General features: G+C 43.3%; 2 protein-coding genes across 4 annotated transcripts; one reads left to right on the plus strand and one right to left on the minus strand.

Moving 5' to 3' along the window:
* Positions 1 to 176: 176 nt before the first annotated feature.
* Positions 177 to 2622, minus strand: LOC115168188 (uncharacterized). Of its 2 annotated transcripts, XR_003870765.1 has the most exons (6): positions 2459 to 2622; positions 2092 to 2258; positions 1683 to 1793; positions 1372 to 1524; positions 387 to 1275; positions 177 to 344 (listed from the first exon to the last, which is right to left on the minus strand). XR_003870765.1 is itself a non-coding variant. In XM_029723649.1 (5 exons), exons 1-5 carry the CDS (start codon positions 2574 to 2576, stop codon positions 676 to 678), a joined length of 1149 nt encoding a protein of 382 aa, XP_029579509.1. In that variant the 5' UTR covers positions 2577 to 2622; the 3' UTR covers positions 177 to 675. The 2 variants fall into 2 exon arrangements, 1 of the variants encoding a protein (XP_029579509.1); XM_029723649.1 differs by having other exon boundaries at positions 177 to 1275.
* A 5498-nt stretch (positions 2623 to 8120) lies between these two features.
* On the plus strand, positions 8121 to 23573 carry LOC115167301 (uncharacterized). 2 transcript variants are annotated; one of them, XM_029722008.1, is made up of 6 exons: positions 8123 to 8406; positions 17184 to 17350; positions 19192 to 19302; positions 19528 to 19680; positions 19780 to 20422; positions 23178 to 23573. In XM_029722008.1, the coding sequence occupies exons 1-5, from the start codon at positions 8289 to 8291 to the stop codon at positions 20410 to 20412; spliced, it is 1182 nt and encodes a 393-aa protein (XP_029577868.1). In that variant the 5' UTR covers positions 8123 to 8288; the 3' UTR covers positions 20413 to 20422; positions 23178 to 23573. The 2 variants fall into 2 exon arrangements, 1 of the variants encoding a protein (XP_029577868.1); XR_003870604.1 differs by lacking the exon at positions 17184 to 17350 and having other exon boundaries at positions 8121 to 8406.
* The last annotated feature ends 736 nt before the right edge of the window (positions 23574 to 24309 follow it).

Raw genomic sequence — 24309 nt, forward strand, 5'->3', positions numbered from 1 at the left:
GTGCAGCTATATACAGGGAGTACCAGTACCAGATCAAGGAGATAATGTGCAGGGTAAAGTGACAAGGCATCAGGACAGACAATAGTAAAATAAAGTACAGAGTAGCAGCAGATGAGTGGAACAGTGTGTGTATATATGCTTCCTAAATGGCTTACTATAGTCATTTGTTTAACATCTTGAGATGAGAAAACATGTTTTTATCAAGTTGTGTTGACAGAATGTTCACATTAGTTGAAATAAAAGTTACACTAACAATAATATACTCAAATCGGTGGCAGAACCCACACACTCGGTCCTCAGCCCTAGGCTCAATGCCAACAAGGTATCCACTCAGCCCTACTAACCTAGGCTCAATGCCAACAAGGTCTCCACTCAGTCCTACTAACCTAGGCTCAATGCCAACAAGGTCTCCACTCAGCCCTACTAACCTAGGCTCAATGCCAACAAGGTCTCCACTCAGCCCTACTAACCTAGGCTCAATGCCAACAAGGTATCCACACAGCCCTACTAACCTAGGCTCAATGCCAACAAGGTCTCCACTCAGCCCTACTAACCTAGGCTCAATGCCAACAAGGTCTCCACTCAGTCCTACTAACCTAGGCTCAATGCCAACAAGGTCTCCACTCAGCCCTACTAACCTAGGCTCAATGCCAACAAGGTATCCACTCAGCCCTACTAACCTAGGCTCAATGCCAACAAGGTGTCCACACTCACTATGTCCTCTGTATGCTGTTCTAACCCGTCTATGAAAGGGTGTGACACACTCTTGGTTGGAATGAGGTCCATGTCCGTCTCAGCTTTTATCTTCCTCTGAGAAAAGGTCAGTGGAAGGCCTTTATCCTGTGGAACATGGGCCTTCATATCCAGCAACACGCTTCTGAGCTGTGAAGACAGATCAGTCACGTGCTGTTCCTCTTGGAGATGATAAGTGAGTTCTGTGATCTCTTTAAGATATCCTGCACATTGCCTCCGTAACCGCAACAGCTTCCTAGAGGACCTGTTCTTTCCTCTTCCAGATGGACCTTCGTATGGACGGTCAATGTTGAAGTCTCTGGTGGCCTGCTTGGTCTTAAACATGACATTTCTTATGTCACTGTCAGTGGGGTAATAGCGCCTGCGAGTAGGTGGAGGGGGCTGCTCTCCATGGAAAAGCTCTTCCACTACAAAGGTGTTCAGATGACACTTCATTTCAGTCATCTTTCTCACACCAGACAGAGTCAGCTGCTCAATCTTCTCTCTCAGCCTGGCATCTACAGCTTCCCTAACATAAGCTGCCTGTTGGAGAAACAATACATGGGTTTATCATAAAGGGGTCAGTGGGTAAGGGGGGTAACTTAACCAACATTCTATAGATTCTATAGTTATATTTACCTCGCCAACAACTGCATGTGAGCTGTGATCAGAGAGGGAGGGGAACCTGACGCAGTAGACAACCTCTGCCTTCACGGAGCTGGGTGTTTCACTTAGTGCTGCCTTCAGAGTTTGGGAGGCCTCCTTTTTAGAGCGCACTGTACTTTCCTCAATCTAGACAAAGAATGTGGTATTTGTTACATATGTACTGTTACTATGTACAATGTTAGGCTGATTCACAGGTTGTGTTTACACATCCAGCTCAATTCTGATAATTTTTTTTAGACAGACCAACAGCAGGCCTAGACCTTGATATAAGTTTTCATATTTACCTTAAAATCAGGAAAGCGGATAACTTGGGCGATGTTTATTATAGCCTTGCAGTCCACCTTTTTGGTATTTTGTACCAGTTTCCGTCTCTTTACAAAGGCATGGTCTTCACGCTACGGAAGATTAAAAAAAAAAATATATACATTCACCTAATAATAATACATTTGACTTTTATAGCACTTTTGTAGACACTCAAAGCTCTTTACAGTGTACAGGGAAACTCACCACCCTAACCCCACCTACATACTCTTGCAATAAGCGCATGGGATCTTTAGTGACCAGAATTAGGACAAACCCTTTAAAGTCCCATCTTATTGAGGAACATTCCATTGTTAGTACTTCAACATTATTCTAATTAAATGTTATAAAAAGTGTATGGTGTAAATGAAAGTGATCCGTCTATGAACTTACTTCCTTCCTGTCCCTTTCAGCAGCATATTTCTCTTTGGCTTTTGTCTGTCTGTCTTTGCCCTGGTGGCATTCATACGTCTTTGTGCCAACAACTTGAAACGGAACACCATTGAACGGGATACTTTTACTCTCCCAGCTGAGTTTTTTCCGTGCCAAAGGCTGTGCATCTGTTAAAAAGGTCAACAATATGATATATTACTATTAGAATGATAGGCTTGTAGGGAAACTAACAAAGTTCCTCTCTGGTCGAGTGCTGGGAATGGAATCTGTTATGCTAGCTAGCTAACTTAGCTAGCATCATTTTAGATGAGAGTAGCAAAAGTTAGCTAACGTTACTAGTTAAAAAAAAAAAGACAAGACAACTTACCCTTTTGTCCAAAACTGTTGTCCTTTCTCAATGTTACGAATTTCAGTGACGTTGCCAATTCTTGTTCCCGAATGTATTTAGTTATTTCGTCCTCAAACTTGAACTCGAGAAATGCCATTTCGAAAATGAGGCGTTATCGAATATGTTCATCTTCTTTGAGATTGGTTTGGCGGATCGCATCCAACCTTTAGCTGCAAACACTGCCACCTACTGTTCTTCTTCGGTGAGGTTTACCGCCACCTACTAGACCGGAGTATAACTCCCTTATACTTTGCTAAAAATAAAATATAAAATATAACAAATACCCTACAATTTCACACTACACTCACAAAATAATAATAAAATAAATTTAAAAAATAATAATAAATACCATGCTCCACTATTGGGGTGGCAGGGTAGCCTTGTGGTTAGAGCGTTGAACCAGTAACTGAAAGGTTGCTAGATAAAATCCACAGGCTGACAAGGTAAAAATCTGTCGGTCTGCCCCTGAACCAGGCAGTTAACCCACTGTTCCTAGGCCGTCATTGAAAATAAGAATTTGTTCTTAAATGACTTGCCTAGTAAAATAAAAAAACATCTACTTAGTCCTACTGCAGGCCAACAGCCTGAAAGGATGGGACACCACCACTTAACACACCCTGTAACTCTTCTGATGTCAAGTCTCGCACACCCAAAGACCTCTCTGCAGCTGCCACCACAACTTCTACTTTCTGCGACTTATGTTCCATGCCTGCAGTTGATAACAATTACTATAAATGCCGAAACTCCAATCTTACTGAAACATACAGTTGAAGTCGGAGGTTTACATACACTTATCTTGGAGTCATTAAAACTCATTTTTCAACCACTACACAAATTTCTTGTTAACAAACTATAGTTTTGGCAAGTCGGTTAGCACATCTACTTTGTGCATGACACAAGTAATTTTTCCAACAATTGTTTACAGACAGATTATTTCACTTATATTTCACTGTATCAAAATTCCAGTGGGTCAGAAGTTGACTGTGCCTTGGAAAATTCCAGAAAATGTCATGGCTTTAGAAGCTTCTGATAGGCTAATTGACATAATTTGAGTCAATTGGAGGTGTACCTGTGGATGTATTTCAAAGCCTACCTTCAAACTCAGTGCCTCTTTGCTTGACATCATGGGAAAATCAAAAGAAATCAGCCAAGACCTCAGAAAAAAATTTGTAGACAATTTCCAAACGCCTGAAGGTACCACGTTCATCTGTACAAACAATAGTACGCAAGTATAAACGCCATGGGACCACGCAGCCGTCATACCGCTCAGGAAGGAGACGCGTTCTGTCTCCTAGAGATGAACGTACTTTGGTGTGAAAAGTGCAAATCAATCCCAGAACAACAGTAAAGGACCTTGTGAAGATGCTGGAGGAAACAGGTACAAAAGTATCTATATCCACTGTAAAATGAGTCCTATATCGACATAACCTGAAAGGCCGCTCAGCAAGGAAGAAGCCACTGCTCCAAAACCGCCATAAAAAAGACAGATTACGGTTTGCAACTGCACATGGGGACAAAAGATTGTACTTTAGTCAGAGAAGTCCTCTGGTCTGATAGAAAAATTAGAACTGTTTGGCCATAATGGCCATAGTTATGTTTGGAGGAAAAATGGGGAGGCTTGCAAGCCGAAGAACACCATCCCAACTGTGAAGCACGGGGGTGGCAGCATCATGTTGTGGGGGTGCTTTGCTGCAGGAGGGACTGGTGCACTTCACAAAATATGGCATCGTGAGGCAGGAAAATTATGAGGATATACTGAAGCAACATTTCAAGACATAGTCAGGAAGTTAAAGCTTGGTCGCAAATGGGTCTTCCAAATGGACAATGACCCCAAGCACACTTCCAAAGTTGTGACAAAATGGCTTAAGGACAACAAAGTCAAGGTATTGGAGTGGCCATCACACAGCCCTGACCTCAATCCTATAGAACATTTGTGGGCAGAACTGAAAAAGCGTGTGCGAGCAAGGAGGCCTACAAACCTGACTCAGTTACACCAGCTCTGTCAGGAGGAATGGGCCAAAATTCACCCAACTTATTGTGGGAAGATTGTGGAAGGCTACCTGAAATATTTGACCCAAGTTAAACAATTTTAAAGGCAATGCTACCAAATACTAATTGAGTGTATGTAAACTGAGTGTATGATTTATTTGAGATTTCATACACTCTATTATTCTGACATTTCACATTCTTAAAATAAAGTGGTGATCCTAACTGACCTAAGACAGGGAATTTTTACTAGGATTAAATATCAGGAATTGTGAAAAACTGAGTTTAAATGTATTTGGCTAAGGTGTATGTAAACTTCCGACTTCAACTGTTAATCACTTGTTGGTTTATCCCTCTGTACCGGTACAAATCTACTACTCACACCACTCTTCTCAGGATCCCTCCCCCTTGACCCATCTTCCTCTACTTTCTTCACTGCCTCAGCGAATGACAACTTCTGCAGTACTCTAACCCTGGAAACGTCAACCTGCTTCTCTCGCACGGGACATTTCTGATCCCCAGCCCAATGGGCACCGCTACAATTAACACATACCACTACTTTCCCAAATGCTACGCATTCCTTTGCTTCATGCCCTTCTGCACACCTAGGAACCTCCCTCCTACACACTGCTGCCACATGCTCATAAGCTTGACACCTGTAACAACGTAATGTAGTCGGCACAAAAGCTCGCACAGGATAACTTTTATATATCTTAACATCACTTTGTCGGGCAAAGACTCAACATCAAAACTTAAAAGAACAATGACTCTTCTGTTTCTCCACTCACGCACCAAACGACGAGCATCACAAACACCGGGAATCTTCCCCTTCAGTTGGTCAGCTTTTACCGCTACCCCAGTAATCACTCCTTTCAATGGCGCCCTTTTCTTGAGAGCAAAACAATTCACATCTCGTCTCCATTCATTTAACACGGCGCACCTGCTCCCTCTGACCAGCAGAAAGACAAACAATTATCACAAGACCACTCTGGTTACCCATAGTGATTCCACAGCACCCAACTCTGTTTTTACCCACCCTGAAACCACAAATGGATCAGCCAAAAGGCAGGGGTCCACTTTTTCGAAAAACTTCACTCCTACTGTCACAGACTCATCTTTATCCTGACTCTCGGTGCAAGCCTCGGGCTCCAAGAACTTCACCACACCTACCACTTCCTTTCTTTCTCGCCATTTTTCACCGACTCAAGTTCACCCTCTTCCTCCATCTCTCTCTTAGACCTCCTCTGCCAATCTTTTTCCCTCCATTCCTCCTCCGTATTCCAAGTGTACGTCTCCTTATGATAATACTGCACTTCTCCTGACATACATCTTGTTCTTGCCTTGTCAAGGGACACCATTTAACCGGCTGTCACAATCTCCGTACAATCAGCACAAACCCCTTGGCGCCACCTACTGTTCTGGAGTGTGAGGCCAAATGTTGTTATTGTTGTTCTTCTTCTAACAAATGTTCTAGGGGCATGCTGCCACCTACTGTATTGGCTGTGTATCAGCCTACTATTATGTAGTTTGAATGAATTACACTTTGATAAAACAATTTTTTATACATTTGACCTACTAACTAACCCTGCCCCATAGCCGTGGGAAGTAGGGGGGCTGAGGGTGCTGCAATTATAAAATAATGAATTTTAAAAAATACCCCTCCCCCCGTTGACATCACCGCAACCCAAAACATCTTCCTGTGGCCATAAAACCTCACCACTATTCCACTACTTTGGCCTTATCTGATCCTACTCCAGGCCAGCAGCCTGGGAGGATGGGACACTATCGTTCAAAACATCTAGTAACTCTTCTGCAGTAAAATCTCGTACACCCAAGTACTTCTCTGCAGCTGCCACCACAACATCTATCCTCTGTGATTTACGTTCCATTCCTGCGTCGGTGCAATTGATAATCATGGCTATGAACGCTAAGAAACCCACCTCACTGAAGCACATGTTATTCCCATCACTCTGTATTGGCCTCGGCATACTTCCTCGGCCATCTTCCTCTACACTGCCTCAGCATACAACACCTTCTGCACTACTCTGATCCTGGCAACCTCAACCTGCCTTTCTCTCACCGGACCCCTCTGATCTCCAGCACCATGGGTACCCCTACAGTTTACACAACTTTCTACACCGATACTACACATTAATTTGTCTCATGTCATCCTGCACACTTCTCACATCTAGGAATCTCCCTCCTACACACTGCTGCCACATGACAATAAGCTTGACACCTAAAACACCGTAATGGGTTTAGGACAAAAACTCTCACAGGATAACTGATGTAACCGATGTGAAATGGCTAGTTAGTTAGCGGTGGTGCGCGCTAATAGCGTTTCAATCGGTGACGTCACTCGCTCTGAGACCTGAAGTGGTTGTTCCCCTTGCATTGCAAGGGCCGCGGCTTTTGTGGCGCGATGGGTAACGATGCTTCGTGGGTGTCAGTTGTTGATGTGTGCAAGGGTCCCTGGTTCGAGCCCAGGTTGGGGCGAAGAGCGGGACGGAACCTACACTGTTACACTGACACATCCTAACTTGACTTTACCTGGTAAAGAATCTGCATCAAAACTCAGTAGAACTCTTCCCTGTTTCACCACGCTGCCCACCTGGTCTGCTTCTTCAACTTCAGTTGACCCTCATCAACACTTAACGCCCCTCCAGTTATCACTCCTTTCAACAGCTCCGGAGAGGAAAGCAAGTCACAGTTCTTGTCCCAGTCGCGTGGTACGGAGCACACGCTCCCTCTGAATGGCAGAAACACAAAAGAAACCCAAGAACCTCCTCCTCTTCTTTTTCTGTGGGTTTTATGGTGAACTACATCCCCCAAAAGTGTATTTGCACCACCAACTGGACAGGGGTTGAAAATACAAGGTAAAAATAATCCATATGTGATGGGGGAAAGTAACTTCATCTACACAACTAAATTAGTAAATTGACAAAAAACAAAACTCAAATTTCTTCATTCTATATCTCCTTACTCAGGCTGAGAGGTGTTCCCACAAACTGAATGGACATGCTTCTACCTACAGTACGGGTAGTGAAATGGAGAAGGAAAAAAACTGCGGAAAGGGGAATAAATCGACATCACCAAAAAAAGACGTACAAATGTTGTATTTATTTATTTTAATTAGAGCCTCTGGCGTTAGGATGTAAAATGTATAAGTCATCACACTCCCTCATCTGATTGGTCGTTGCCCGCAAACCGGTGTAATGATACTGATGGTATGTCGGGACAGATGGTCTGTTTACGTTTCTACCGTTGTGGCTCGATTTGGTGGTAATGTCGGGGACAACCATTGTTGACAACTGTAGAATTGTAGCTAAACCCTTTTCCTAACCTTAACCTAATTTTTGTTTTATTTGTGTAAACGTTACTATGCTACCTTTTTGTTTAACAAAAAAACTTTGTTTCCTTAGTATGTCCTGGTGGTGGGTGATTCCCAACTTCCTTCCTTAGTGGATGATATTGTGGTGGGTGGTTCTCACCTTCCTTCCTTAGTGGATGATATTGTGGTGGGTGGTTCTCTCCTTCCTTCCTTAGTGGATAATATTGTGGTGGGTGATTCTCACCTTCCAGATTTAGTAATTATGCACCACACAACTGCCTCAGCAATACTGTAATGCAAACGCAGCGTTCCATCGGAAATGAATGTACTTCTGGTTTACCAACACCAGGGGAAAAAATGTTGGTGTGATCGAGGCGTCGTCCTGGTCTGTTTCGCAAGCGTTCCCGGAAGTATCGCGATGTTGCGCCTCTAGGTTTAGAAACTGCTAGTACACTGCTTAATATCTATGGTGGAAAACGCCATATTTTCGAAATGGCATATCTCGAGTTCAAGTTTGAGGACCAAATAACAAAATACATTCGAGAACAAGAATTAGAAACGTCACTTAAATTCATAACATTGAGAAAGGACAAAAGTTTTGGGCAAAAGGGTAAGTTGTCTTTAAAAACATATACATGTATATAGCCTAACTAGCTAACATTAGGTAGCTAGTAGCTTACTTTTGCTACTCATCTAAAATGACCTATAGCTGATGATACACTAGCCCAATAAATTAGACCTTTTCATTAATTACTGTTGGAATAACTAAGTTACTTATGTGACGGCTAATGATACACTGGCCATTTTTTGGGGGGGCAATATTGCTATGCAATGTTGCTGGCAACGGAGTGGTGTTTGCCCGTCAGTCAGTCATTCCATGTTCGGTGTCATTAGCTGAGGGCAGAAACACGGGCGTTGAACAGAAGCTCTTGCTAAAGGCGTCGGGATTCTTCCCAGCCGAAACATTTCAGAAAAGTTCGTGCATATGACATTTTGGCTTTTTTGTTCGTTTTGGAAATCGTTTCCAAAACGAAGTTAGTTCATCTGTGCTGTTTACAGTATGAGCATAGTGGGCAAAGCCAAGCACAAACTCAATTCGACCATGCACTCCTAAACGCAATTTTTTTTAAACTTTGGCAAAGCTTCAAGTCGGTAAAACTTAGCGCACTGTGCTCGTAACATATTGTACTTTTTGGACAGAAAAATGTATTGAGATCAGATGTTTAATCGACGAGAAAATGTGCAGAATGTCTGCCCAGTTTCAGCTTCTTCCATCCGCTCCCACTACCCGCGACTGGACTTCCTGTCACTACCATATTTGGTTGTGAGAGAACGTTCTTAAGGGACGCTTCAGCTTTATAGTTCCTATGACGTGTCTGGTTTACCATTTCGGTTCTGTGGTTCGGCCAAACAACATTTTTCTAGAGGCAAGCCGAAGTCTAAGCCACTTTGTGGGTGATTGGTCAACAGTAAGGATTGTACAATAAAGGCTGCATTCCAAACACACTCTCCTCTCAAGTTAAGTGGACACTTCTGATGTGTGTTGTGTTTTCAGCCACTGGTAGCTTGTGGGCGCTTTATATGTGCTACAGTCAATTATGATCATGTCAAATCAAATCAAACTATTTGTCACATGCACCGAACACAATTGTAGACCTTACCTTGAAATGCTTACTTACAAGCCCTTAACCAACAGTGCAGTTCAAGAAGAGTTAAGAAAATATTTAGTAGTAAAAAATTATAAAAAGTAACACAATAACATAACAATAATAAGGCTATATACAGGGGGTACCGGTACAGAGTCAGTGTGCGGGGGTAGAGGTTAGAGGTAATTTGTACATGTAGGTAGGGGTGAAGTGACTATGCATAGATAATAAATAGCGAGTAGCAGCAGTGTACAAAACAAATGGAGGGGGTCAATGTAAATAGTCCGGTGGCCATTTGATTAATTGTTCAGCAGTCTTATGGCTTGGGCTTTCCTCTGACACAGCCTATTATATATGTCCTGGATTGCAGGAAGCTTGGCCCCAGTGATGTACTGGACCGTACGCACTACCCTCTGTAGCGCCTTATAGTCAGATGCCGAGCAGTTGCCATACCAGGCGGTGATGCAACCGGTCAGGATGCTCTCGATGGTGCAGCTGTAGAACTTTTTGAGGATCTGGGGACCCATGCCAAATCTTTTCAAAAAGGTTTTGTCGTGCCCTCTTCACGACTGTCTTGGTGTGTTTGATGATAGATCGTTGGTGATGTGGACACCAAGGAACTTGACACTCTCGACCCGCTCCACTATAGCCTGTTCGGCGCGCCTTTTCCTGTAGTCCACGATCAGCTCCTTTGTCTTGCTCACATTGAGGGGGAGGTTGTTGTCCTGGCACCACAATGCCAGCTCTCTGACCTCCTCCCTATAGGTTGTCTCATCGTTGTCGGTGATCAGGCCTACCACTGTTGTGTCGTCAGCAAACTTAATGATGGTGTTGGAGTTGTGTTTGGCCACGCAGTCATAGGTGAACAGGGAGTACAGGAGGGGACTAAGTACACACCCCTGAGGGGCCCCAGTGTTGAGGATCAGCGTGGTAGACATGTTGTTACCTACCCTTACCACCTGGGGGCAGCCCGTCAGGAAGTCCAGGATCCAGTTGCAGAGGGAGGTGTTTAGTCCCAGTGTCCTTAGCTTAGTGATGAGCTTTGTGGGCACTATGGTGTTGACCGTTGAGCTGTAGTCAATGAACAGCATTCTCACATAGGTGTTCCTTTTGTCCAGGTGGGAAAGGGCAGTGTGGAGTGCGATTGAGTTTGCGTCATCTGTGAATTTGTTGGGGCAGTATACAAATTGGAGTGGGTCTAGGGTATCCGAGAGGATGCTGTTGATGTGATAATCTGCATTTCAAAGCACTTCATGGCTACCGACGTGAGTGCTATGGGGCGGTAATCATTTAGGCAGATTATTTTCGCTTCCTTGGGCACAGGGACTATGGTAGTCTGCTTGAAACATGTAGGTATTACAGACTGTCAGGGAGAGGTTGAAAATGTCAGTGAAGACACTTGCCAGTTGGTCCGCGCATGCTTTGAGTACACGTCCTGGTAATCCATCTGGCCCCGCTGCTTTGTGAATGTTGACCGGCTTTGTGAATGTTTAAAGGTCTTGCTCACATCGGCTACTGAGAGGATTATCACACAGTCATCCAGAACAGCTGGTGCTCTCGTGCATGCTTCAGTGTTGCTTTCCTCGAAGTGAGCATAAAAGGCATTTAGCTCGTCTGGTAGGCTCGCGTCACTGGGCAGCTCGTGTCTGGGTTTCCCTTTGTAGTCCGTAATAGTTTTCAAATCCTGCCACATCCGACGAGCGTCAGAGCCGGCGTAGAAGGATTCAATCTTAATCCTGTATTGACGATTTGCCTGTTTGATGGTTTGTCGGAGGGCATAGCGGGATTTCTTATAGGCATCCGGATTAGTGTCCCGCTCCTTGAAAGCTGCAGCTCTAGCCTTTAACTCAATGCGGATGTTGCTTGTAATCAATGGCTTCTGGTTGGGATATGTACGTACGGTCACTGTGGGGGCAACGTCGTCGATGCACTTATTGATGAAGCCAATGACCGAGGTGGTATACTCCTCAATGCCATTGGATGAATCCCAGAACATATTCCAGTCTGTGCTAGCAGAACAGTCCTGTAGCGTGGCATCCGTGTCATCTGATCACTTCCGTATTGAGTGAGTCACTGGTACTTCCTGCTTGAATTTTTGCTTGTAAGCAGGAATCGGGAGGATAAAATTATGGTCCGAATTGCCAAGTGGAGGGCGGGGGAGAGCTTTGTATGCATCTCTGTGTGTGGAGTAAAGGTGGTCTAGAGTTTTTTTCTTATGGTTGCACGTGACATGCTGGTAAAAATTTGGTAAAGCTGATTTAAGTTTGCCTGCATTAAAGTCCTCAGCCACTAGAAGCACCGCTCCTGGGTGAGCATTTTCTTGTTTGCTTATGGCCTTAGAGTTGGTTGAGAGCGGTCTTAGTGCCAACATCGGTCTGTGGTGGTAAATAGACGGCTACGAATAATATAGATAGATAGTGTGGTCTACAGCTTATCATAAGGTACTCTACCTCAGGCGAGCAATACCTTGAAACTTCTTTAATATTTGACATCGCACACCAGCTGTTATTGACAAAAAGACACACACCCCCACCCCTCATCTTACCAGACGTAGCTTCTCTGTTCTGCCGGTGCATTGAAAATCCCTCCAGCTCTATATTATCCGTGTCTTCCAAAAACATTTTTTTTTTTTTACAAACAAAAAAACAACCAAAATAGCACAATTGGTTATGGGCATGTAAAACTTCAGCCATCCTCTTCGGTGCCATTTATATGGCAGTCCTACTTATATTAACTATATAATTATTAATATATGCCTACTGTATGATAGCTAGCAAATGAATTGGCTAACTAACACTAGTCTGCCTAGCTGGAACTTCTGAAGAAGGAAAATGTTTTATTTCAAAATGTTATCCAAACAAAAAGGTCATTTTTTACTTTTATGAGACGTGTTTGTGCATTAGTAGGACAATTTCTAACTTCTTTACATTTGTTTTTACTTACACTTGTATGTTGACTCCATATTGACATTGAGGTTTTAAGTTTTGAAGGACTTTTCTTAGCGGATGTACAATCATCGCAAATTGAATTATGGGGAGTTTCAGGCCCCAAAGTGAACATAATTGTACACTCGCAAACTCCATTAAAAAACGAGGGCTGAGGGACTTACATTGCAAACTTCCCTTGCTTGGCTAATCATTTGGACCGACGACAAATACGGCCGTGGGGATTCCCCCAAGGGCATAAGGCGAGGGTAAGCGGACGAGGGTGTGTATTTTATGAGTTTGAAACGCAGCCAAAATCTGTTGTCAGACTAAGATCACCTAGGCAAAAATGTCAAAATGAATGACAGATATCTTGAGTTATCTTAGATTCATTCTGACTATTTTGGCAATGGTGTCTCAAAATGGACAAACAATACTATTGCTGCGTATTTCTAATTTTCCAGGCAAAGGTATTTTTAAGGAGCATGCAAGCACACTCGTTTGAGTAAAGGTGTCCGCATGCTTTCCAGCCGAAACAGTTTGTGCATATATTATGATGACATTTTGACGTTTGTTGTTTGTTTTGGGTTTCTGCAAGTGGACATCTTACTGCACTGGACATCTTAGTTAAGATGTAAAATTGCATGACAAAAGCCTTCCGCATATGAAGAATCCCTATTGTTGACCAATCGCCGACAAAGGGGGCGTAGACTTTGGCTACCGACATCGGCACGAACAGCCGAAAAAAAAACCCATGCTGAAGACCAAAATAATGACAATGTTACCATAATATATGCACATAGTGTTTCGGATGGGAAGCGGACGCCTTAAGACCTCCTCCGCAAAACCCCCCCCAAAAATCTGTAATTTTGACGTATCTTAAAGCCTTAGCAGACTGTATGATTTTAGCTGTCGTATGCCACGATTTTACCATCCCAGACAAATGAGTGGATTTGGCTATTTCAGCCCGTTGCCTACAAGTGTATAAAATAGAGCACACGGCCATGCAATCTCCATAGACAAACATTGGCAGTAGAATGGCCTTACTAAAGGGCTCAGTTTGTAGGGAGCTTCATGAAATGGGTTTCCATGGCTGAGCAGCCACACACAAGCCTAAGATCACCATGCGCAATGCCAAACGTCAGCTGGAGTGCTATTGGACTCTGGAGCAGTGGAAATGTGTTCTCTGGAGTGATGAATCACGCTTCACCATCTGGCAGTCCAACGGACAAATCTGGGTTTGGCGGATGCCAAGAGCGCTACCTGTGCCAACTATAAAGTTCGGTGGAGGAGGAATAATGGTCTGGGGCTGTTTTTCATTGTTCGGACTAGGCCCCTTAGTTCCAGGGAAATCGTAACGCTACTTGCTTTAATTCATCAAAAAAGTTAGCTTATAACAGTTAACCTTTTTTGTAGGATACACAAGGCAATTTTAGGTCTTGTGGCATATTTTGGTTAAACTTTCTCCAATTCATTGGAATTGCAACCCTCTGCATGCACAGTGCACTCTTCCATTACATGTACAGCTGATTCTCAAGATCTTTCACACTAATGAGATGCTATTGAGCCCACACTACTACACTGTCTGAGCCAAGGACTACATGCTTTCTGGTAAGTTTTGATTACCATACTGGGTGGGGTGAATATCATTTATATGACATAATTTTTTGTTAACTAGTAAATATTAGCCTACAGCAAAGTGTGTTTACATCATTTCTAACTTGTTAACAATTTCTGGTAGTTCATTTTTGCTACCATGTGGGGTTTAGCTTGCTTGAGCCTGTTAACTGAGGAGTGTAAGTCGCTCTGGATAAGAGCGTCTGCTAAATGACTTAAATGTAAATGTAATGAGTGTTAATTCACCTGTTTCCATACATGTTTCATTTTAAACATTTATCTTACAAAGGAGTTGTTTAATCTAACTGCTTAACTATTTATTTGTAGATGAAATTGTATTTATTTATTTTTTTACATTTTTTTTCTAATCTTTACAGGAAAATGCTACGGGCACTATCTGATGTGTGGAAACATTTCACTGCAGCTAATGTAGAAGGAAAAGCTGTGTACATTTGCAAATACTGTGCCAAATCATATGTGAAAAATGCAACAAAGATGCAGAATCATCTGGCCATGTGCATAAAGTTCCCTCAGCGCTCACAACATGCAACCTCTGACAAAAGTCCCTCTACTTCTATTCGAGGTGAAAATGATGAATCAGACACCTTATCGATAGCAACAACTCATGGTCCTCCTGGAATCAGAAGTTTTTTTGACTCAATGGAGGAACGCAGTCAGAGAAATGCTGATGAATATCTTGCTCGAGCTGTGTATGCAACTGGTTCACACCTGATGCTCACAGGCAATGTGTATTGGAAGAGATTTCTGGATGTTCTTCACCCAGCATACACCCCTCCAACCAGACATGCTTTATCTACTCATTTGCTGGATGCAGAGTTCAACAGAGTTCAAGTGAAGGTCAAGCAAATCATAGAGAAAGCAGACTGTATTGCAATCATCTCTGATTGGTGGTCGAATGTTTGTGGGCAAGGAATAATTAACTGCATCATCTCCCCCCCTCTACCAGTATTCTACAAGAGCACAGACACAAGGGACAACAGACACTCCGGTCTCTACATTGCAGATGAGCTGAAGGCAGTCATCAATGACCTTGGACCACAGAAGGTATTTGCACTGGTGACAGACAATGCTGCGAACATGAAGGCTGCTTGGTCTAAAGTGGAGGAGTCCTACCCTCACACCCATTGGATGTGCTGCTCATGCATTGAATCTGCTCCTCAAGGACATCATGGCACTGAAAACAATGGATACACTCTACAAGAGAGCCAATGAAATGGTTAGGTATGTGAAGGGTCATCAAGTTATAGTAGCAATCTACCTCACCAAGCAAAGTGAGAAGAATAAGAGCATCACATTGAAGCTGCCCAGCAACACCCGTTGGGGTGGTGTTGTCATCATGTTTGACAGTCTCCTGGAGGGGAAGGAGTCTCTCCAAGAAATGGCCATATCACAGTCTGCCGATATGGACAGCACCATCAAGAGGATCCTCCTGGATGATGTATTTTGGGAGAGAGTGGTAAGCAGCCTGAAACTCCTGAAACCTATAGCAGTAGCATTATCTCCCGCAATCCGTGCAGTCTGATGTTCAGAGACTGCTTGCAGATGTAAGAGAAGATATCCGTACTGCCCTACCCACTTTACTGTTGCTCCAAGCAGAGGAAACTGCAGTTCTGAAATACATCAAAAAGCATGAAGACTTCTGCCTGAAGCCCATACACACTGCAGCGTACATGTTGGACCCCAAGTATGCTGGCAAGAGCATCCTGTCTGGTGCAGAGATCAACAAGGCCTATGGTGTCATCCCTACCGTGTCTCGCCACCTTGGCCTGGATGAGGGCAAGGTTCTTGGCAGTCTGGCCAAGTATACTTCCAAGCAAGGGCTTTGGGATGGAGATGCAATATGGCAGTTGTGCCAACATATCTCATCAGCCACCTGGTGGAAGGGACTTTGTGGATCTGAGGCTCTTTCTCCTGTTGCCTCCATCATCCTCCAAATCCCACCAACATCAGCTGCCTCAGAGAGCAACTGGTCCTTGTTTGGGAACACACACCAAAGCACCCAACAGGCTGATCAATACAAGGGTTGAAAAATTGGTGGCCATCCGGACAAATTTGAGTTTTTTTGAGCCTGACAACGAGCCATCCTCAACAAGGTTGGAAAGTGACAGTGAAGATGAGGCCTCAGAGTCTCATGGTCAAGAGGTGGACATTGAGGAGGTCCAGGGAGAAGACCTGAGAGGAAGACAACCAAAGCTTTAGTCTAGAAACTATCATTTTACAGATGTATGTTGAAAACGTTTTTTGGGAGATGCGATGGATCGTTGGGGATCATTCAATATTCCCTTTCTTTTGTTGTTCAGTGAAATCATCCCATGTGAAAAGTCAACTCATTTAATTAAAGTTCAATTCGTGAATAAATCGTTTTTTTATTTCTATTAGAAGGATTTAATAATTTGCAATTATGTCTACTTATGATAAGGTAAAATGTTTTATGTTTCTGTCTATATGTTATGGTAAATATATCCAATGCAAAAAACATCTACATTTAAATGGTATTAATATGAATTTGCATATATTCCCGTTAATCCCCATGGAAAGTTTCCACCTCTGAATATTCCCCAAAATATGCAACCCTAATGACAATACTTCCGTGCACAAAGCGAGGTACATACAGAAATGGTTTATCGAGATCTGTGTGGAAGAACTTGACTGGCCTGCACAGAGCCATGACCTCAACCCCATCGAACATCTTTGGGATGTATTGGAAGGCCGACTGCGAGCCAGGCCTAATCGTCCAAAATCAGTGCCCGACCTCACTAATGCTCTTGTGGCTGAATGGAAGAAAGTCCCCTCAGTAATGTTCCAACATCTAGTGGAAAGCCTTCCCAGAAGACTGTTATAGCAGGAAAGGGGGACCAAGTCCATATTAATACCCATGATTTTTGGAATGAGATGTTCGACGAGCAGGTGTCCACATTTTTTTTTATCGTGTAGTGTATAAGGTCCTTTGACCTTAAGGAGTGTAGGTGAGTCTACCATTACTCTTTAAGAGTACATTGATTGCAGCAACCAATGCTGCCATGGCAACAATGCTCAACTTCATTGCCTCAATTGCTAGTGCATCATCAGCATAAGGGATCCATTTCAAGAACAGATCAGTTATTTGACAGAGCAACTTAGTTTCCCTACAAGCCTATCATTCTAATAGTAATATATCATATTGTTGACCTTTTTAACAGATGCACAGCCTTTGGCACGGAAAAAACTCAGCTGGGAGAGTAAAAGTATCCCGTTCAATGGTGTTCCGTTTCAAGTTGTTGGCACAAAGACGTATGAATGCCACCAGGGCAAAGACAGACAGACAAAAGCCAAAGAGAAATATGCTGCTGAAAGAGACAAGAAGGAAGTAAGTTCAGAGATGGATCACTGTCATTTACACCATACACTTTTTATAACATTTAATTAGAATAATGTTGAAGTACTAACAATGGAATGTTCCTCAATAAGATGGGACTTTAAAGGGTTGTCCTAATTCTGGTCACTAAAGATCCCATGGCACTTATTGCAAGAGTATGTAGGTGGGGTTAGGGTGGTGAGTTTCCCTGTACACTGTAAAGAGCTTTGGGTGTCTAGAAAAGTGCTATATACAGTACCAGTCCAAAGTTTGGACACACCTACTCATTCCAGGGTTTTTCTTTATTTTTACTATTTTATACATTGTAGAATTATAGTGAAGACATCAAAACTATGAAATAACACATGGAATCATATGGTAACCAAAAAAGTGTTAAACAAATCAAAATATATTTTATATTTGAGATACTTCAAAGTAGCCACCCTTAGCCTTGATGACAGCTTTGCACACTCTTGCCATTCTCTCAACCAGCTTCATGAGGTAGTCACCTGGAATGCATTTCAATTAACAGTGCCTTGTTAAAAGTTAATTTATGGAATTTCTTTCCTTCTTTATGCGTTTGAGCCAATCAGTTGTGTTGTGACAAGGTAGGGGTGGAATACAGAAGATAGCCTTATTTGGTAAAAGACCAAGTCCGTATTATGGCAAGAACAGCTCAAATAAGCAAAGACAAACGACAGTCCATCATTACTTTAAGACATGAAGGTCAGTCAATTCAGAAAATTAAGAACTTTGAAAGTTTCATCAAGTGCAGTTGCAAAAACCATCAAGCTCTATGATGAAACTGTCTTTTGAGGAACGCCACAGGAAAGGAAGACCCAGAGTTACCTCTGCTGCAGAGGATAAGTTTATTAGAGTTTCCAGCCTCAGAAATGGCAGCCCAAATTATTGCATAACAGACTTCAAGTAACAGACACATCTCAACATCAACTGTTCAGAGGAGACTGCGTAAATCAGGCCTTCATGGTTGAATTGCTGCAAAGAAACCACTGCTAAAGGACACCAAAAAGAAGAAGAGACTTGCTTGGGCCAATAAACACGAGCAATGGATGTTAGACCGGTGGAAATCTGTCCAAATTTGTGATTTTTGGTTCCAACCGCTGTGTCTTTGTGAGACGCAGAGTAGGTGAACAGATGATCTCTGCATGTGTGGTTCCCACCGTGAAGCATGGAGGACGAGATGTGATGGTGTTTGTCTGGCTTTGCTGGTGACACTGTCTGTGATTTATATAGAACTCAAGGCACACTTAACCAGCATGGCTACCACAGCATTCTGCAGTGATACGCCATCCCATCTGGTTTGCGCTTAGTGAGACTCATTTGTTTTTCAACAGGACAATGACCAAACACACCTCCAGGCTGTGTAAGGGCTATTTGACCAAGAAGGAGAGTGATGGAGTGCTGCAGCAGATGACCTGGACTCCACAATCACCTGACCTCAACCCAATTGAGATGGTTTGCGATGAGTTGGACCGCAGAGTGAAGGAAAAGCAGCCAACAAGTGCTCAGCATATGTGGGAACTCTCTCAAGACTGTTGGAAAAGCATTCCAGGTGAAGCTGGTTGAGAGAATGCCAAGAGTGTGCAAAACTGTCATCAAGGCAAAGGGTGGCTACTTTGAAGAATCAAAAATTATATTTGGAATTGTTTAACACTTTTTTGGTGACTACGTGATTCCATATATGTTATCATAGGTTTGACGTCTTCACTATTATTCTACAATGTAGAAAATAGTAAAAATTGAATGAGTAGCTGTGTCCAAACTTTTGACTGGTACTGTAAGCCCAATTTTATTATTATTATTATTATTAAATGTTTTGCCATCTTCCATAGCTTGAAGACCATACCTTTCTACAGAAACGGAAACTGGTACAAAATACCAAAAAGGTGGACTGCAAGGCTATAATAAACATCGCCCACGTTATTCGCTTTCCTGATTTTAAGGTAAATATGAACAAGTTTTTTAAGGTCTACGCCTACTGTTGGTCAAAGTCTAAGGCCGTGTTTACACAGGCAGCCCATTTCCAATTATGGGCAAAAGAGCTGATCTGATTGGTGAAAAGATAAATTAGTGGGGAAAAAGATCAGAATTGGACTGTCTGTGTGAATCAGCCTAACATTGTACATAGTAACAGTACATATGTAACAAATACCACATTCTTTGTCTAGATTGAGGAAAGTACAGTGTGCTCTAAAAAGGAGGCCTCCCAAACTCTGAAGGCAGCACTAAGTGAAACACCCAGCTCTGTGAAGGCAGAGGTTGTCTACTGCGTCAGGTTCCCCTCCCTCTCTGAGCACAGCTCACATGCAGTTGTTGGCGAGGTAAATATATCTATAGAATCTATATAATAGTGTTGGTTAAGTTACCCCCCTTACCCACTGACCCCTTTATGATAAACCCATGTATTGTTTCTCCAACAGGCAGCTTATGTTAGGGAAGCTGTAGATGCCAGGCTGAGAGAGAAGATTGAGCAGCTGACTCTGTCTGGTGTGAGAAAGATGACTGAAATGAAGTGTCATCTAAACACCTTTGTAGTGGAAGAGCTTTTCCATGGAGAGCAGCCCCCTCCACCTACTCGCAGGCGCTATTACCCCACTGACAGTGACATAAGAAATGTCATGTTTAAGACCAAGCAGGCCACCAGAGACTCCAACATTGACCGTCCATACGAAGGTCCATCTGGAAGAGGAAAGAACAGGTCCTCTAGGAAGCTGTTGCGGTTACGGAGGCAATGTGCAGGATATCTTAAAGAGATCACAGAACTCACTTATCATCTCCAAGAGGAACAGCACGTGACTGATCTGTCTTCACAGCTCAGAAGCGTGTTGCTGGATATGAAGGCCCATGTTCCACAGGATAAAGGCCTTCCACTGACCTTTTCTCAGAGGAAGATAAAAGCTGAGACGGACATGGACCTCATTCCAACCAAGAGTGTGTCACACCCTTTCATAGACGGGTTAGAACAGCATACAGAGGACATAGTGAGTGTGGATACCTTGTTGGCATTGAGCCTAGGGCTGAGGACCGAGTGTGTGGGTTCTGCCACCAATTGAGTATATTTTGGTTAGTGTAACTTTTATTTCAACTAATATTAACTTTCTGTCAACACAACTTGATAAAGGGGGGGGGGGTCAAGAGGGGGATGCAATCTTAGGGCAGGTTAGTTTTGAATCTTGTTCTGGAGGCAGCGCTGCAGAGTGCTCACTAGCTGGCAGTCATAAAATCTGATTTTAAACCTAACTGTAACCACACTGCTAACCCTCATTTCTAACCTTAAATTTGCTTTTTGATCTTAATTTTTGTTTGTATGAATTTTGACATGTATTCAGACATCTTCCCTTTTTTCACTTTTTGTTACATTAAAACCTAATTATAAAATGGATTAAATTGTTATTTTCCTCATTAATCTACACACAATACCCCATAATGACTGAGCAAAAACAGGTCTAGAAATGTTAGCAATTATTTATTTATTTTTTAAATAAAAATGAAATATTACATTTACATAAGTATTCAGACCCTTTACTCAGTACTTTGTTGAAGCACCTTTGGCAGCGATTACAGCCTTGAGTCTTCTTGGGTATGACGCTACAAGCTTGGCACACCTGTATTTGGGGAGTTTCTCCCATTCTTCTCTGCAGATCCTCTCAAGCTCTGTCAGGTTATTTTCAGGTCTCTCCAGTGATGTTCGATCAGATTCAAGTCCGGGCTCTGGCTGGGCCACTCAAGGACATTCAGAGACTTGTCCCGAAGCCACTCCTATGTTGTCTTGGCTGTGTGCTTAGGGTTGTCCTGTTGTAGAGGTAAACCTTCACTCCAGTCTGAGGTCCTGAGCGCTCTGGAGCAGGTTTTCATCAAGGATCTCTGTACTTTGCTCAGTTCATCTTTCCCTTGATCCTGACTAGTCTCCTAGTCCCTGCCGCTGAAAAACATCCCCAGAGCATGATGCTGCCACCACCATGCTTCACTGTAGGGATGGTGCCAGATTTCTTCCAGGTGTGATGCTTGGCATTCAGGCCAAAGAGTTCAATCTTGGTTTCATCAGACCAGAGAATCTTGTTTCTCATGGTCTGAGAGTCCTTTAGGTGCCTTTTGGCAAACCAAGCGGGCTGTCATGAGCGTGTTATTGAGGAATGGCTTCCATCAGGCCACTCTACCATAAAGGCCTGATTGGTGGAGTGCTGCAGAGGTGGTTGTCCTTCTGGAAGGTTCTCCCATCTCCACAGAGGAACTCTCGAGCTCTGTCAGAGTGACCATCGGGTTCTTGATCACCTCCTTGACCAAGGCCGTTCCCCCCCCCCCCCCCCCCCCCCCGATTGCTCAGTTTGGCCGGTCGGCCAGCTCTAGGAAGAGTCTTGGTGGTTCCAAACATCTTCCATTTTAAGTATAATGGAGGCCACTGTGTTCTTGGGGACCTTCAATGCTGCAGACATGTTTTGGTACCCTTCCCCAGATCTGTGCCTCGGCAAAATCATGTCTCGGAGCTCTACAGACAATTCCTTCAACCTCATGGCTTGGTTTTTGCTCTGACATGCACTGTCAACTGTAGGACCTTATTTAGACAGGTGTGTGCCTTTCCAAATCAACTGAATTTACCACAGCTGGACTCCAATCAAGTTGTAGAACCATCTCAAGGATGATGAATGGAAACAGGATGCACCTGAGCTCAATTTTGAGTCTCGTAGCAAAGGGTTTGAATATTTTATTTTTTGCAAACATTTCTAAAAACCTGTTTTCGCTTTGTCATTTTGGGTTATTGTGTGTAGCTTGAAGAGGGAAACATTATTTTATCAATTTTAGAATAAGGCTGTAATGTAACAAAAAATAAGTGAAGGGGTCTGAATACTTTCTGAATTCACTGTAGCTAATTTGGACTTGGCTCCGGAAATGTGGAAATGGCTCCGTTCTGCCTCCAGGACAAGAATCATGACAAGTGTCAACCTGCTATCTGAGGTGGGAGGGGTCTGAAATATTGCATAGATGGCTAGTCCACCTTAACTCAAACATTTGAATGTGCTTAATCAGTTTGTAACAAAGGTGTTCATATGCAGCAGTCTTAACCATTAGCACATACCACTCCTGTACTGTATCAATGTCATGGCTCTTCTATTTAGTGGGGTATAATTTTGCAGGCACAGAGCAGGGTAGTTTGTGTTCCATCCCCAGTGTAGTTTTCCACATGTTTCAGTTCAGAGGGATTTGAGAGTAGGAACAGTCTTGGGCCAAAGGGAATCATCCAGAACTGTTGTAAATGAGGGCATGTCCTTAACACGTTACCCAGGGTGCCTTTGTCCTGGTTGCATCCCCAGCAGTCTGGAGAGTCCAGTAGAACCTGTGGATGGTTGTCAACGGAGATAGCCTTGACCGCAGCTCTCTTGCAACGGCCTTATTGGACCTCAGTATGTTTTGCCATTCCTCATCTGTGAAGGATACGTCCATATGGCTCCTGAGTGGCGCAGTGGTCTAAGACCCTGCATCTCAGTGCTGGAGGCGTCACTACAGACCCTGGTTCCATTCCAGGCTGTATCACAGTGGTCTAAGACCCTGCATCTCAGTGCTGGAGGCATCACTACAGACACCCTGGTTCCATTCCAAGCTGTATCACAACCGGCCATGATTGGGAGTCCCATAGGGCGGCGCACAATTGGCCATGTGTCGTCCGGATTTGGTCGGTGTAGGCTGTCATTGTAAATAAGAATTTGATCTTAACTGACTTGCCTAGTTAAATAAAGTATTTTCCCATGCAATCTGATTGGGGACTTTAGGTTGAGTAGAGTATATTATATTATAATATGAGACCTTGTCTCCTTTCCCATAGTGTTCAATGATCTTCATAAGGATGGATATCTGATGAAACGGGTAGTCCAGGCCCCGGGGATATCTGATGAAACGGGTAGTCCAGGCCCCAGTGATATCTGATGAAACGGGTGGTCCAGGGATATCTGATGAAACGGGTAGCCCAGGCCCCAGGGATATCTGATGAAACGGGTAGTCCAGGCCCCAGGGATATCTGATGAAACGGGTAGTCCAGGCCCCAGGGCATAGCATGTGCCTTAGCTGTAGGTGTTTCCAAAAGTACAGTGTCTCTGTGTGGACTGTAACAGGATTGAAGTTTTATCTTAAATCAGCCAAAAAATCAGCCAATTTCAAAAAATTCTGTTTAACAGTATTACTTGTAGATTTTGAAAGTAAAAATCTAACATGAAGATGTCAATTGTTTGTCTACATGCAATGTTAAAAACAATGCAGATATTGGAGTCTTAACCAAAAATAGGTTAACAAGTAACTATGAGTAAGGGCCAACATCCAAAACCTATTTCTCCTCAGGAGACTGAAAAGATTTGGAATGGGTCCTCAGATCCTCAAAAGGTTTTACAGCTGCACCATCGAGAGCATCCTGATGGGTTGCATCACTGCCTTGTAACTGCTCAGCCTCCGACTGCTAGGCACTACAGAGGGTAGTGCGTACGGCCCAGTACATCACCGGGGCCAAGCTTCGTGCCATCCAGGACCTCTATACCGGGCAGTATCAGAGGAAGAAAATTGTCAAAGACTCCAGCCACCCAAGTCATAGACTGTTCTCTCTGCTACCGCACGGCATGCGGTACCGGAGCGGCAAGTCTAAGTCCAAGAGGCTTATTTGCACCCCCCCCTTAGCTACTCTCGTATCTATGCATAGCCACTTTAATATCCCTACCTGCATGTACATAATTACCTCGACACCGGTGCCCTCGCACATTGATACATTGACTCTGAACCGGTACCCCCTGTATATAGCCCCGCTATTGTTATTTACTGCTGCTCTTTAATTATTTGTTTTTCTTAAAACTGCAATGTTGGTTAAGGGCTTGTAAGTAAGCATTTCACTGTAAAGTCTACACCTGTTGTATTCAGCACATGTGACTAATAAAATGTGATTTGATTTGAACATCGTGATAAGCTTGCAAGCT

This window comes from Salmo trutta, chromosome 1 (genome assembly GCF_901001165.1).
Source record: "Salmo trutta chromosome 1, fSalTru1.1, whole genome shotgun sequence".
Classification (NCBI taxonomy): domain Eukaryota; kingdom Metazoa; phylum Chordata; class Actinopteri; order Salmoniformes; family Salmonidae; genus Salmo; species Salmo trutta.